At 38.4% G+C, this 15,526-nt stretch overlaps 1 protein-coding gene across 2 annotated transcripts in view; it reads left to right on the top strand.

Moving 5' to 3' along the window:
• The window catches only part of clstn2b (calsyntenin 2b), a 210,467-nt gene that overhangs the window by 146,605 nt on the left and 48,336 nt on the right, over positions 1 to 15,526 (top strand). For both annotated transcript variants that reach the window (XM_034310713.2, XM_034310712.2), the window contains exons 7-8: positions 4,650 to 4,907; positions 11,364 to 11,485. In XM_034310713.2, the coding sequence (XP_034166604.2) occupies positions 4,650 to 4,907; positions 11,364 to 11,485 (380 nt within the window). The remainder of the gene's footprint in view (positions 1 to 4,649; positions 4,908 to 11,363; positions 11,486 to 15,526) is intronic.

The raw sequence follows: 15,526 nt of genomic DNA, 5'->3' as shown, positions 1-15,526 counted from the left end.
TATTACTTGGAGGTAAATCCTTTGCAGTCAATGACTACCTGAAGTCTGGACCCCATGGACATCACCAAATGCTGAGTTTCCTCCCTTGAGATGATTTGCCAGGTCTTTACTGCAGCCATCTTCAGTTGCTGCTTGTTTGTGGGTCTTTCTGCCTTCAGATTTGTCTTCAGTAAGTGAAAAGCAGCTCAGTTGGGTTGAGGTCAGGTGACTGACTCGGCCATTTAAGAACATTTAATTTCCAAGTTCTTGGGCTGCTTTCACAGTATGTTTTTATCCATCTGTACTGTGAAGCGCTGTACTATCAGTTTTGCAGCATTTGACTGAATCTGAGCAGAAAGTATAGCTCTGTACACTTCAGAATTCATCCTGCTACTTCTATCAAAAGTCACATTATCAATAAACCCCAGTGACCCAGTTCCATTGGCAGCCAAACATGCCCATGCCATAACACTGCCTCCACATGTTTGACGGATGATGTGGTATGCTTTGGATCATGAGCCGTTCCTTTCCTTCTCCATACTTTTCTCTTCCCATCATTCTGGTACAAGTTAATCTTGCATCAGAACTGGTCAGGCTTTTTTTTAGAGGCTTTTTAGCAAAGTCTAATCTGGCCTTTGTGTTCTTGAGTGTTACCAGCGGTTTGCATCTTGAGGTAAACCGCCTGTATTTACATTCATGAAGGTGGCTCTTGATTGTAGACTTTGACAATGATAGGCCTACCTCCTCCAGAGTGTTCCTGACTTGCCTAGATGTTGTGAAGGGGTTGTTCTTCAATAAGAAAAGAATTCTGCAATCATCCACTTTAGTTGTTTTCTGTGGTCTCCCAGGCCTTTTGGTGTTGCTGAGCTCGCCAGTGCATTCCTTCTTTTTAAGAATGTACCAAATTGTTGATTTGGCCCTCCTAAAGTTTCTGCTATCTCTCTGATAGGTCTGTTTTGGTTTTTCAGCCTAATGATGGCCTCCTTCACTTGCATCAACACCTCTTTGGACGGCATATTGAGAGTTCCCATGAACAGCTACCAAATGCAAATTCAACACTTGGAATCAGCTCCAGACCTTTTATGTCCTTAATTTATCATGATATAAGGAGGAAACAGGCCACAGCTGGCCATGAAACTGCTTATCAGTCAGTTGTCCCATTACTTTTGAGCCTGTGAAAATGGAGAAACTCTGTAAAAAATGGCTGTAATTCCTAAACGGTTAATGCAATATTTTTGTTAAACCCCTTGAATTAAAGCTGAAAGTCTACGCTTCAGTCACATCTTGACTGCTTCATTTCAAATCCACTGTGGTGGTGTACAGAGGCAAAATTACCAAAACTGTGTCACTGTCCCAATATTTATGGACCTGACTGTATATATATATATATATATATATTTATCTGTGTATGTGTTTGTGTGTGTGTGTTTATTATTAGCCTCAGATTATGTGGAGCATCTGTGGAGCCATACAAGTACCTATGAATGAGTTAGAAAAAATAACATATTAAAACTAATTAAAATTAAAATTGCGTTAATATAAATCTGTGATTTGAATTACTGGTATAGAAAATTAACCTTTATTCTGATTCGAAATTTCAACAAAGTGATGCATGTTAAAACAACTGTGCTATCTTTTAGGAAAATGAAAATAAGTGGTGTTAGCTGAAACCATCAACTGTGATTGTATATAGGTATGGAGTGTTTGCTTCCCATTTTGCACCTGAGACTGTGTTCAGAAAGACATTCTTCCTGCCACTGATTTCAATGACACTGTGTTGATGGACCACAGTCATTAACTCACATAGGCTGTAGGTTCAAAGAAATGATAACTCTGTGTGAAATGTATTTTGATGTGTCCATGCATTATCCAGAGCAGTGGAATTCAAATCTAGCAAGTCTCAAGGCTTCGGCTCAAAACTGTCAGCTTGTGCACAGGAACACACACATTTTTGCATGGATGTCAGAAAATGCCCCTGTGACAGCATATCCTCAGTGAGTGTTTGTCCTTGTGGCAGGATTTGACGACTGTATGTGTGTTTGCTTTCAGACGTTGTGTCTATGTCATGATGCATTTGGGTAAACATACTAGCGTGAAGGCTTGCACTTGAGACTCAGAAGTCGATTTAATCCCTGGGGGGTGCGTTTATTTACAGACGCGGGTTAAGAGAAATGTCGAATGTGGTTGTGCAGCGCAGTGTGGTTGAAATGAAGGCTGTAAAATCTGTGCTGTGGTGTGTGTACAGTGGTCTTTTCGGCTACATGGGGCTGTAGGGCGGGTTTCCGCTGGTGCATCTGCAGGGGAAAGTGAAAGAGACAGCAGCAGCTCATAAGCTCGGCTTTGTCGATGGCTTTGCTTTCTGCAGCTTTTCATTTCGCCCCAAACGAGCTGCCAGATGGGGCGAGTGAGAGTGATGATTGCCCTCCAGCCTCGCGTGTTTGTGCCTCGGGTGCACGTGGCAGTGTTGTTATTAGGTGTCCATGTTGCTGATTCTGGGCATGTGGTGCTGCTGGTGTGGCAGTGTTCTCCTCTGAGACCTGGCGTCATGATGTGGAGTATATGCCTCAAACACACCTTTAGGGAATGCAGCCTACTTTATTTGAAGTATACGTACATTGGGCCTTATAACACATTTGCGAGCAATGCATAAGTAATTTATAAAGTAATTCTGGAGGATGTATGCAAGGCTTTATATCAATATTTACGTTTTTAAGTAGTATAGCACTTTTGCTTTGTATGAAATTTGACCGTCAGCTTTCATTAATTACGACAATCAACTTTGATCATTTAATTAGTTATTTTACTAGTATAGGAATGCTAGTATAGGAAAATAATCCTCAGCAGGGTGGTGTGAGGCAACCTGACATGGCCCGGAGTTACTGATACCACCCCAGTGTTGATTATTTTTCTATAAGAGCACGTCCCTGAAGTGTTTTATTCTGCTCATACCACAGCAATTTGATTACAATTACACAATTTGTATTTATTCAAGGATGACACACAATATTTTTAACCTTTTATAATTACATTTAATGTTGTGAAACAACATCACCTACATTATGGCAGCTATAAACAGCCACTCCCTGACCAGTCTCTCTTATTTCCTATCTCTTGAACTTAATAAGGCAAAAAACACAGCTTGTCATTTTAAAAAGAAACCACAAAGTGCAAACTCCTTCCTTCCTGTGGCGGAAATTTACTTACTCTTACAAAGCGCTGACATTGGAGACTCCTTCCATAAATACTAAATAAACATCTTCTTATAGAAAGCTTCATATCAACAATTATACATTTTTATTAAATAACAACACCTTTTGTTTATCTGTTTATTAGTAGGCTTAGACTACGTGGAACATCTGCTCTACATGTTCCTGTGATTAAGCAGTTACTATAGAAACAATAACTTATTAGAATGAGCACATTATTTTAAACCTGACACATGAATATTTGTTTGAAATCATCAACCTAAAATGGTAATCAATTTTGCATTTATAACGGTATTATGTAGACACTCTCTACAGATTCACTTATCCCAAGCCCATATGTCAGTTAAACGGTTAGAAATGTAAAGGGTGTGTAACAGAAGATGTCTCAAAGTTTTATGAATGTGCTGTTAGTAAAAGCAAATTAGAGTCTACTCAAAAACAAAAACAGTTTACTCATAGTGATTACTGGGGCTTCTTCTCTCATCCCTATTTCATGTAAAGACAAGATAATGCCAAACACACTTCAAAATACCACCTTAAAAATTTGACATAAGCCTCACATAAATCCCCCAACATTATTTAAGCAAGGCTTATGAATATCTTAGGAATGAAGGCACAGTGTAGATACCCTTCAAATAAAGCGTTACGGATTCTACTGTCATCACAGTACCGCAGTAAATATTTTAAAGGTTTCTGGAAACATTCACTTGGCCAGTGTTAGGGTGGCACAGGATACAAGCACTAACTAACTAACTAACTAACTAACTAACTAACTAAACTTAAGAAAGAAAAATAAATAAATAAATAAATATTTAATTTATAAGGATAGATAGATAGATAGATAGATAGATATGGCGTTTTGTTCATGCTCCTCACTTCTGTCTAAGCTGTGTTTTATTATTTGTTTAATGTGCTTCAATAAAATACCTGTGCGTTTTTGTGCGTACTTATTAATTAAAAGGAATTATTTGTGTCTGTTTCTATTTGCTTCCAAAATTCATTTTCACACTTTTTCATGATCGATTTTCTATTATTATGTTTTCTACAGTGGCATGATGGCACTCATTGTGGTGTTATATATAGATGTTGGTATCATGACATCCCTAACCACTGTTATCTAATTATTAAAGCCTAGTTATTTATAGGTTGGTTTGTGAACATAAAAAAATAAAAAAAATAAAAATAAAGAACCCAAGAGCTGTGTACTTTTGCTGCTTTGCCTCAAACACACAAGTTCTAAGTTTCATTGATTTGAAAATATGATTACAAATCTGTACAGATGACATAAACTAACTCTCCTTCCTTTTTTTAGGTCCAGAGCTTCTAACAGTGAAATATACATGCAGTTACCTTCATCATTGCTTGCATTTGTAGTTACATCTAAAGCATTAGAGTATATTCACATCTAAACTAAGGTTGCTAACGATTCTTATGTGTTGTCCTGTTACCGTGGTGTCACTCTAGGAGCTTCTTCAGGCAGCACTGACCTTCTCCCCGCCCCCAGTGCCGCTTTTAATTGGACGATGTCACTGCTGACAGATGGCGGGCGCGACAGTGAGCTCATATTCCGATTTGATGGACGACAGGCGGCAAAGATTCCTGACTGGGTGGCACCACAGAACTTGACGGATCAGTTCACCATAGCAACATGGATGAAGCACGGGCCGAGCCCTGGACTGAGAGGGGAGAAAGAGACACTGCTCTGTAACTCAGATAAAACAGGTGAGAGAGTGAGCAAGACTTGACACTTGACTTTTAAGATCTTTTTTAAAGACTTTTTTCCTCCTATAGTATTTCACAATAAAGATCATTTTAAAAATAATTAAATATTTTTCTTGTATAATATAATTTAAAGAATAATAACACATTCATTCATTCTTCATTAACTGATTTATCCTGGTTTTGGTCGCATTGGATCCAGAGCCTATCCCAGATACACTGGGCATGAGGCGAGAACACACCCTGAACGGGATGCCACACTCATTCACACCTAAGGGCAGTTTATCTTAGCCAATTCACCTACTGGCATGTTTTTGGGAGGAAACCAGAGAACTCAGAGGAACCCTATGTGGACACAGGAAGAACATGCAACTCCAACTAATGCTGGAAAAATAAGAACAAAGAAACTGTACAACATTTAAATTAAATAAGTACATTTAGATAAGAATATTTACTTATATAAAAAAATATTAATTTTAACTTTATCGCTAATATGCCTTATCCCTTAATAAGCCTTAAGCAACATGTATTGTCCAGATATGTCCAGACCGCAACCTTGACCATGGCTATCTTCTGTTCCTCACATCATGGAAAAGGACTCAAGATCCTGTAGGCATATTCAAGCATTAAACGCCTCATTATCAGTCATGGCATGGTTTCATGGCTTGCACTGGACCTAGTCCTCCACTAATCTTATTTTTGTCTTGTCAGCCATATTGCTAGTTTTGCCTGACCCTGTATAACATTTCAGTCAAATGGGAAAAGCCATGGAATAAATGAAATACCATTTCAGGACTCCAACAAAATGGATATCCTTCATCAATCCATGTCACCAGTCCGTCTATCAATGGATTTTTGTACTAAGACCTCCAGCTCCCTTTAGGGGAAGAGCCAGCCTCAATCTCAAACCCTCAAACTTCACATAGTGCCTAAAAATGAAATACCTCTATGTTAACATGGTATAGGACTTTCTTGATGCTGATTGGAAGACTCCTGGTTCTTGTGTTTTGAAAAATAGAAGCTTACCATCAGTCTCCTGCCAACTGACTGCTTTCAGGAAAACTGATTTTGGGGCTTTTCAACTTGAGAAGCCTGAAATGGTACAGCTTCTATTTCTTGTAAGGGCTAATGAAAATTTGCCCAGATTGAAAACCTGCCTTCGGTGAATCTGCAGAAATCCATTGTCTGCCTTCTCTCAGATGATGTATTTTGCTAACCCCAGGGCAGTTTACAATTTTTGTGAACTCAGCACCTCAGCTGGCTGAAAGGTGTTAAAAAAATTCCTTGAAAGCCAATGGCCCGGGTATGCTGATTTCTTCACTATAAACAGAGAGCATCTGCTATATTTGCAGTGTGGAAATGTAAAAATATGTGAGTCAGTTCAGGTCCAGCTTATGCATTGTCATTAAAAAAAAAAAGCCCACTGCGTTCAGCAAGGCACCAGTGACATCCATCCACTTCTGCTGTTGGTGATAGAGGAGCCTTTGAATTGCCTGTAGACGGAAAATAACCATGCTGCTCCTGATGTTAATCAGTCTGTGTCTGTGTCTGTGTCTTCATGGACAGGAAGATAAAGTACTGCTTCCTTTAAGAAAGACTTTATCCACAATTTGTACAATGCAGTATGCAGTTGTGTAAAATATTTGGCTCCACGACAGGAAATTATTCCCTAGTGCAAAAGCCTATAAGGTTGTAAAAAGATAATTAAGGTCTACCAGATCAAAAGCTTTTCCCTCATCTAAGAAGAGCTAACCCCACATCAACCCCATTTATCTTTTATTAATCCTCAAGAGAAAGATTTCATCATATAAATTTTTTGTCTGGATGCAGTATGATTGTCTTTATGGACAAGATCACCAAGGAAAATTTTTAACCAATTCGACAGACACTTGATCAACAGCTTATAGTCAATGCACAATGGTTTGTAACAAGCTTTCGGTTCTTTATGAGGCTCAGGTCACATATTTATTTCAACCGAGCTAGCACAGCCGACTGACATCCTTTTGGAGGAACTCTATCATTAAAACAATTCTGAAGCAAGTTTAAAATATCTTGTCCAATGATTTGCCATAATGACTGATGAAATCGCAGTGGTAATACCAATACTGGGCGCACATTCTGCTTTCATTTGTTGAACTGCTTTAGTCAGTTCTTGAAAAGAGAGAGCTCTGTCCATGTTTTCATGTTGCAGTTCATGTAATCTGGGGATCTGCTGCAATAGTTCTAATGTACACTGATCGTCTGAGCCTTCAGATCCAAAGAGTTCTGAGAAAAAAAGAAACTGTACACATTTCATTTGGTCTGAGGTTTTTGACCCATTTGAAGAGCTCAAACAGTGTACTTCACTGTGTTGTATTGTGCTTCCTTCAAGGTTGAAAAAGGAAGCAGTAAGTCCATATTGTGAATAGAAAGAAAGAGAGTTCTCACCTGTGCACCCTTTGTTCTGAATTGCATTGAATTTCCTTGGAGTTGCTTTTTCTTGTTTAACTTTCTGCCAAGGCAGAGTCATATTTCTGCACCATGCTTGACTATATTTAAAAATAGACTGTTCTAGTTTATATGGGAATGTCAGCCAGGGAAAATCCTTCACATGTTCAAATTGTGACATTTTCTACTATATACAGTGTTTTGTGTACATATTCACCCCATTGAATGTTGTAGCGTAACAACATGGAACTGAAATGGATTTAATTGGGATTATCTACAGAAAAGAATCCATAATATTGACTGTGGGGGAAAATCAATATAGTTTGTAAAATTATTTACAAATAAAAAGCAATAGTTTTGATTACACAAGTAGTTACCCCTGTTACTGTGAAACCCCTAAATTGAATGGAGTTGACTTGCATGCAGTTAAAGTGTCACATGATCTCAATATAAATACACCTGTTCCTGGAATATCCAGAGTTTATTATAGAACATAATTAAACAAATTTCATCAATATTCCAAACTTTGCACATCCATTATTAAAAAAATTGAAAGAATATGGCACAACTGCCTAGAGGAGGCCATCCAGTCACCTAAAATTTAGTAACCTGATAAAGAGAGTATTAGTTAGAGAAGCAACCAAGATGCCAAGGGTAACTCTGAAGGAGCTGGAGAGATCCACAGCTCACATATGGATGCGATAAGTTGTTCACGGGACACAGCCTGGACACTCCACAAAACTGGGTTTTATGGAAGGGTGGCATGCTGTATGAAGGTCTGTTTGGAATCTCAGCACACATGTGGAAAAAAGGTTCTCTGGTCTGATGAGACCAAATGAATTTTAGCCTTGGCACAAAGTTCCATGTTTGATGGAAACCTAACACAGCTCATCATCCTGACAACATCATCCCCACAGTAAAGCATGGTGGTGGTAGCATCATGTTGAGCATTACCTGTGGCTTCTTGGTTGCGTCTCTTGCTAATACCCCCCTTACCTGGTCAGTTTTCCAGAATGTTGTCCTGGACTCATTTTGATAGCTCATTGGTCCTCATGATGCTGTTTGTTTAGTGTATTTTCTCTAACAATTCTGGGGTCTTCCAGGTACAGGTGCATTTTTAATCACATCATGTGACAATTTAATTGCACATGAGTCAACTCCATTCATCTGATTATGTGAGTTTTGACAGCAACTGGGTGCACTGGAACTAATTTAGGGGGTTTCCCAGCAACAGGCATGAATAGTTATGCAATCACACCTTTTATGTTTTTTTTTTTTTTTGGTAAATAATTTTGCAAGATACATAGATTTTTCCTCCCACTTCAATATTATGAGCTAATTTATGTAGAATCCTCATTTAAGTCCATTTCATTTCCAGGTTGTAAATGTTCAAGGGGTGGGTTGGGGGGTGAATACTTATGCAAGGCAGTAGTATTATCATAGTTGTCCCTTTGAGTACTTCAATTTTCCTGAAACATCAGGAATGTTTCTTGTACTAGTTTTGCATTGTACTTCCAACATGGATGCCTTGGCTAGATTTGTGACAGAGTTATTTGTGAGAGTAATGAAATTGTGATCTGATATGCTACAGGGAACAATACTAGCAGCTGTGATTCTGTTGTTGGTTGCTCTTCTGATTTATAACCTGTCTAGCCCTGCAGCACTGATTCTACCTTGTAACGCTTGTCCGTGTGTTTTATATTAACATTTCTTTCACTCTACTCTTCCACCAATTCATGTTGGGCTGAAATACTTTTCATTGTAGAAGAGAATGAAAAGTGTGGTTCTTCATTATTTCTGTCTAAAGGTTTTAAACATCATATCAGTTTTTAAATAGTGTTACCCTCTCCATGTTTACTCCATACATAATGATAAAAGTAAACATGCTTCTTACATTCTGCTATGTAATGTAATGTAATGCAATGTGGCAAGGCTCAGGACATGGTCTACTTTGTTCTGTTCATCACTATGTGTTTCTTGTAGAAAAATTCTAGTTGCGCTTTTTTAGTTTGATATACTCAGACAGCATTGCTTGATTTGTTTTATCCCTCGTCTTATTAATGTTTAAAGGATCCTACCCTGAAATCCTCCATGGTGTTAAAAAGGGTTGAAGAGAAGCAGAGTAAAAGAAGCAAGTTAAGATAAGGCCACCTCCCATGTGCATCTTTTTTTATTTTATTTTCAGCCCTATTAGCTTTCCTATCTGCTATTAAAAACATTTTTAACATGAAGCACTTCTGTTTAGAAAGTATATTATAGCCAATATTCCATTGTGCCTTTAGGACTGAAATCAGAACTGTAATGCCATCAGTGAAATGTTTGGATAGATCTACCTTACTTTGCTTTGTATAGAGCACAGTATGTGGTTTGTGTCGTTTTTATGCAAAATCGTATGCAGGTAAAAATGTGCAGCACTAAATTTTTGCGAAATTCTATGCAAGTAAGAATTTTTGTTGCATATTGTAGATTGTACTTGTGCACATGATGACCAAATGTGAAACTCTCAACAGCTGTCATCATCCACATTCTCTTCATTTCCCTCATTATCGTTTAAAACATATTGCACAGTGTTTCTAGTTTTTCTAGGTTTTTTCACTTTCCAGATTAGACTTTTTGTTACTTGCATAATCATGCTCATTATTACATTGTGGCTCAGGTAATGGAGTGTCGCATGACTTGTGAGAGTCACTCACCTCCTGTGGAGCCTGAGGCTCTTTACCAGTCTCATTACAGTTTCCTTCCTCAAGATCCATGGTGCTAACTCCGGCTCATTTTTATAGCCAGGGACATTCTTTCTCTCTCTCTGTTAGCCTCTTTCCTTTGCTCAATTTGAAACATCTTGCCGCAATTTTCTACTTTCTCAACATCTGTTTGGGCAGGACAATCTTTCTGGTTATCTAGATGTCTGCATTCAAAGCAACACATGCTCAGCTGTCTCCGTTCTCAGTTCTCAATGACACCTCTAAGGTCTTACTGGGTGGTAAGAACACCTGTCATCTGAATGAAAATACATGTATCAGCACAAAGGTTTTGCAACCTAGAGGATGTCACTGGCATATTTCCCAACTCTAGCAAGCTCTTTAGTGTTTGTTTCATTAGGCATGAAAGGTGGACTGTTTGAAATGATGCCCACAAGAGTGCTATTAGCACAAAAGTATCCTCTCCCCAAATCCCACTCACAACTAGCTCCTTTATTAAACTTTCCTTTCTTAGGAACACAATGATGTCCTTTTTCATCCTAGATGCTGAATTAATGTTTTTATGGCTTTCAATATCCCCAATAGCCATAAACACAACTTTGAGGTATTCATTTACATGCCTTTTTAATTGAGAAAGCCGGCGTTTCCCCCTCAGGGAGACACACCAGGCCTCTCTTGCACAAATTGTAGTATCCTGCTGTGAAAACTATTCCCGACAAAGCAAGTAAAAAAAAAATAACATGATAAACTGATAGGAAAAAAGATAAGGAAAAGAAAAGCATTCAAGACACCGGTACAAAAAAATCTCAAAATTGAGCATACCACTCCCACTTCCCAGCATGTGAGCGAGAGACGGAAAGGAACGGAAAGGAAAGGAAAATAAATTATGAGAAATGAACAGAACATAGATGGATGGTAGATCCTTGAAATACTCATTTATTATAATGCATTTTATTTGCATAACTACATGCTTATTTCTGTTACACTGATTAACATTGAGTTAGTTAAGCTACAATCATTGTGATGAAGTACTGAAATGTCTCAAGAATCCACATTCATCCAGATAAAATATTACTTTTTTATCTGTAGACCATTAATGGCATCTTAAGTAAGATAATAAAAGAATCGAGAGGATAGCAGGGTTTAGGATAAGAACAGGTGAGTAAGGAGAGAGGGAGGAGAGAGGACGAGGGGAAGAAGATGAGAGAGGATGAATACATCAGCAGTTTCCTCTAGACCTGTTCACTTTATCACTTACGTCTACTGAGTCTAGTAAGTTACTGACCTTGCATGATAATTAATATTCTCTCTCTCTCTCTCCTCCTCCCCACAGAGATGAACAGACATCATTACTCTCTGTATGTGCACAACTGCAGACTGGTGTTCCTGTTGAGGAGGGATTACACCCAGAGCTCCTCGTTCAGACCGGCCGAGTTTCACTGGAAACTGGAACAGGTGAGAGTGAAAGACGAACAGAAAGAGGAGAGGGAGTTAAAGGAGTGTTTTTTTTTTTTTTTTTTTGGTCTGTGTCACCTGTCACGACAAAAGATGAGAAGAAAATGGAAGGGGCATAGGATTGAGGGATGACACAGGTCAGAGGTCACTGGTGGACAGCTGAGGGTTTGCAGAGAGAATGGCATGATGCGTCATTTAATGTGACAGAGCTGCACTTTTGATTGGACAAGGACAAAAGGACACAATATAACAAGAAACATGTCAGCAATGTCACTGTGTGTGTCGAAAAGTTTTTTTTGTTTGTTTTAGAAAAAATTGACAATGAATCAAAGCAGTCACAACATCCTTAAGTGATTAACCAGAATCAGAAGCTTGATCATATGATCACATGATCACTACAGTAGAAAGCATAATGTTAATTAGCTTGCTAGTTTCACATACCCAGCCCTTTAATGTCAGTTACTTTAGGCAAGGTAAAAGCAATGCTAATTCAGTTAACTAGTTGGTCCTAAGCTTGCTTATGCAGTCACATTAGATGCAATACAAGTATGGCAGTATGTTTTTACAGGGCATCTGGTTGAGGAGTTGAATTAAGTTATGTTCTGCAAATTGCTATTTGTTATTATACTGTTTACACCATGGCCCAGTTTTTCTCCACATAAAATAAAGGAGAAGAAAAAAAACGTAAAAAAAAAAACTTCTGGTCTAGCCCATGGCTGCTTCTGGTTTAAATATGCATACAGAAATGAATATTTGAAGCATTAAACAAAGACAAATATAGCTAAAGGTAGTGGTACTGTGTTACACACCTAATTAATATATTAAATAATTTAACTAATTAAACTTCAAATGCAGTTTTAAAAAAATATGATGGCCTTAACCTACAATCTTTATTTTTCATTAGATATTTTGTTCTGCTGAAATTATGCAGTTAAATGAGCTATTTATGCATAAGCCTGTGGACAAATCTGTGGCTATAACGTTTTATACATTATTGAAGAATCTCTCAAAAGAGAATCACGATAAATCATGAACAAATCAATTATTTCTCCTGTCATTAATATACAGTTGCATCAGAATATGATTGCTTTTTTTATTTTTTTTGCTCTTTAAAATCTTTTTTTAACCTTTCTTTCTCTCTTTTTTCTGTCTCTCTGTTATGATTGAGAAAGCTCCAGGGCTAAAAGTTTTATTAAGCTCTCAATCTTTCACTCGCCTCCCTAATCTTTAAAGCTAAATGACCTCTTTAGTATTGCCAACTCTTTCCCCCTCATCTCTCTTTCTCTCTCTTTCCATCTCACTCTCCTCCCTTCGTCAGGCTGTACTAATCAATTTCCACAAAACCACCTTGCACATACACACGCGCAGATGAAAGAGACGAGGATCTGTTCAAATGTCAGCGTCTGATCATGAGAGAAGGAAAATGATGGCAATTACTGTTGTAAATTAGCCTCTGTAATTTTGCTCTGTTGATGTATATTCCTTTCAGCCGGAGCAATGTTAATGTAACACACGCACGGACATTTTAAATCGGTTACATGGGCACTTAGTCCAGCAGGAGAGGAAGTGGAGGAGCAAAGGTGTGAGAGAGAGAGAGAGAGAGAGAGGGAGAGAGAGAGAGAGAGAGAGAGAATGAGAGCAAGATGTGTGTGGTCCACGTACCAATTAAAAATTTGGCACAAAGGAGGAACATTCACTATGCAGAGTCCCTGCATGTACCATATAAGAACATGCAATAGGTGCACAGCAAAACTGCAAACAATGCATACAGGGCAGAATTATACCGATATTCATTAATCATACAGATATAAAAAGGGCAATCAAATTATGGAAGCAGCTAAAAAATAGCACCTAAGCTCATATCATTAGAAAGCTCTGCAATAGCAGGAGCTGAGTAAGGAAAACAGTCGTGAGTCATTTTTTAACTCAACGACACTCAATACATCTCACAATCTCACCCTCACAAAAGGATTTTTTTAACAGGATTCCTTGACTTCTTTTCGAGTGTCACTCCACAATACGGGGTATCACACAATCACAGATATAACAAGTTGCATCATTCCAAGAATAGAGCTTCTAGAGTGCAGTTTTATATTGTATAGGAGGTTGCTTTCTGTAAGGTTTTAGCATTTTAACCTGGTCAGGGTCACAGTGGATCCCAAGTCTGGCCTGGGAACGCTGGGCATGAGGTGGGAATACACCCTGGATGGAATTGCACTCCATCGCAGGGCACCTTGCACACACACTGTGGTGTTTATGGAATTTGGCACACACTTCCAATTGGTGAGGTTTTTCCAGGTAGAGTGATTTATTGCGCCAAAACAACACTGGTTAGTGACAGAGTTCCAATAAGCACCCTAAAGCTATGAGATCTGTGAAATTAAGCAAGGTATAGTATAGTGTAGTGGACCAATGTTAAGTGAAATGCAGTAGTGAAGTAGCAACAAGCACAGCTTTCATGTTATTTTGTTTTGGGTTCATGTCATGTGCTTTTGTTTCTGTTATAGTCCTGTCTCCGCCCCTGTCCTGTCATTGGTTTGTTACCTGATCGTGTTCACCTGTTCTGCGTCTCGCCTGTGATTAGTTGGTGTATTTATACTCTGTTGTGTCATAATACTTTTGTGTCTTGTCATATATTTCTAGCATTAAATCCAAGCCCTGTTCTGTGTGTAGAATGTCCTGTTTTTGACTGTGATTATGAATCATTTTAGTTTGTCGCTGTGTTTTAACACCTGCTGTGGACATTACTATGACTCTTAAATTTGCCCCAAATAAAGCACGCATTGTATCTAGCCTTCTCTAATCATGTTATACTTGCATTTAATCAGTGTAGCCATTTTCTGGCCATCTTATAACATGTCAATTTTAATTTCAACTTCAGTTTTAGGGAAATGCATTAATTTGTACTAATTCAGTTACAGTGTTTATACATCAAACATACATCTACCTACTGGCATGTTTTTTTTTTGTTTTTTTTTGAGCTGGGAGGAAAACTGAGAATCCAAAGGAAACCCATACAGGCAGGGAGAACATGCAAAACTTGGCAGGGAGAACATGCAAAACTTAACACAGACAGTAACCCGAGCTCAGGATTGAACCATGAGATGGCAACGCTAGCCACTGCTCTGCCCACTTTATCACGGATATATGTTTTCCAGACAAGGTTTCTACTGTGAGCAGCAAAGCAATTTTAGCCACAGAGGAATCAATACTGATCTTTCGATGACATCTAAACTGTTTCTATTAAAAGTCTATGGTCCTTAATGGTGCTATATTCTCTTTTATTGCTGAAGTAACAATGAGATTTAGGGAACAATTTGCAAAGATGAATGAAATACCGTGATATTAACCATTAACAGAGAATTGAAATGAGCATGTCTTTAAAACTTTTGGTCCAAATTAAATGTATTTTGTTTGCTAGGTAGATTTTAGCTTAAAAATCTGTTAAAGAGGATTTAATACAAGGAGGTAGTACAGCAACTAAAACACTGAAGTCAAGGTTATTTTTATTTATTTATTTATTTATTTATTACTTATTGAAGTGCTTGAAGAACTAGGCCTTTAGTCTTCATTAGAAGACAGCCAGTGACTCAGCTGTTCAGCTGCTCAGCTCAGAAGTTCATTCCACCACCTGGGTAGCAGTACGGAGATGTTTTGATGCATGTCTTCCTTGTATCTTGAGGGATGGTGGGTCAAGGCGAGCTGTGAAATGAACATGGTTCGGAGCGGGGTTTGATAAGTGCCTTCAGGTAGGTAGGGGTTTTGTTTTTGTCTCTGAAAAGTGGAGGTGATGCTTAGCCAGGCAGAAGTCTAGTCTGGAATGAAGCACGGATAGCTTGTGCTGGGTTAGGATAGCAAGGGTAATTTGAGTTACGCCAACTAATTACCAGTGCACCTTTACCTGCAATAGCCAGCACCCTCAATATAAGCTCTCTCCACATTTCACAGCTTAGGGGAGCCTAAAACCCCTCGTGACTACACACCTGCGCCAACTAATTAGCAATTTACCAGCAGACACACTAAAACAATACTAAAGTCAAC

Source organism: Pangasianodon hypophthalmus, chromosome 14 (genome assembly GCF_027358585.1).
Source record: "Pangasianodon hypophthalmus isolate fPanHyp1 chromosome 14, fPanHyp1.pri, whole genome shotgun sequence".
Classification (NCBI taxonomy): Eukaryota; Metazoa; Chordata; class Actinopteri; order Siluriformes; family Pangasiidae; genus Pangasianodon; species Pangasianodon hypophthalmus.
Note: the sequence above shows the minus strand (reverse complement) of the source record. Positions and strands in the feature narration are given on the sequence as shown.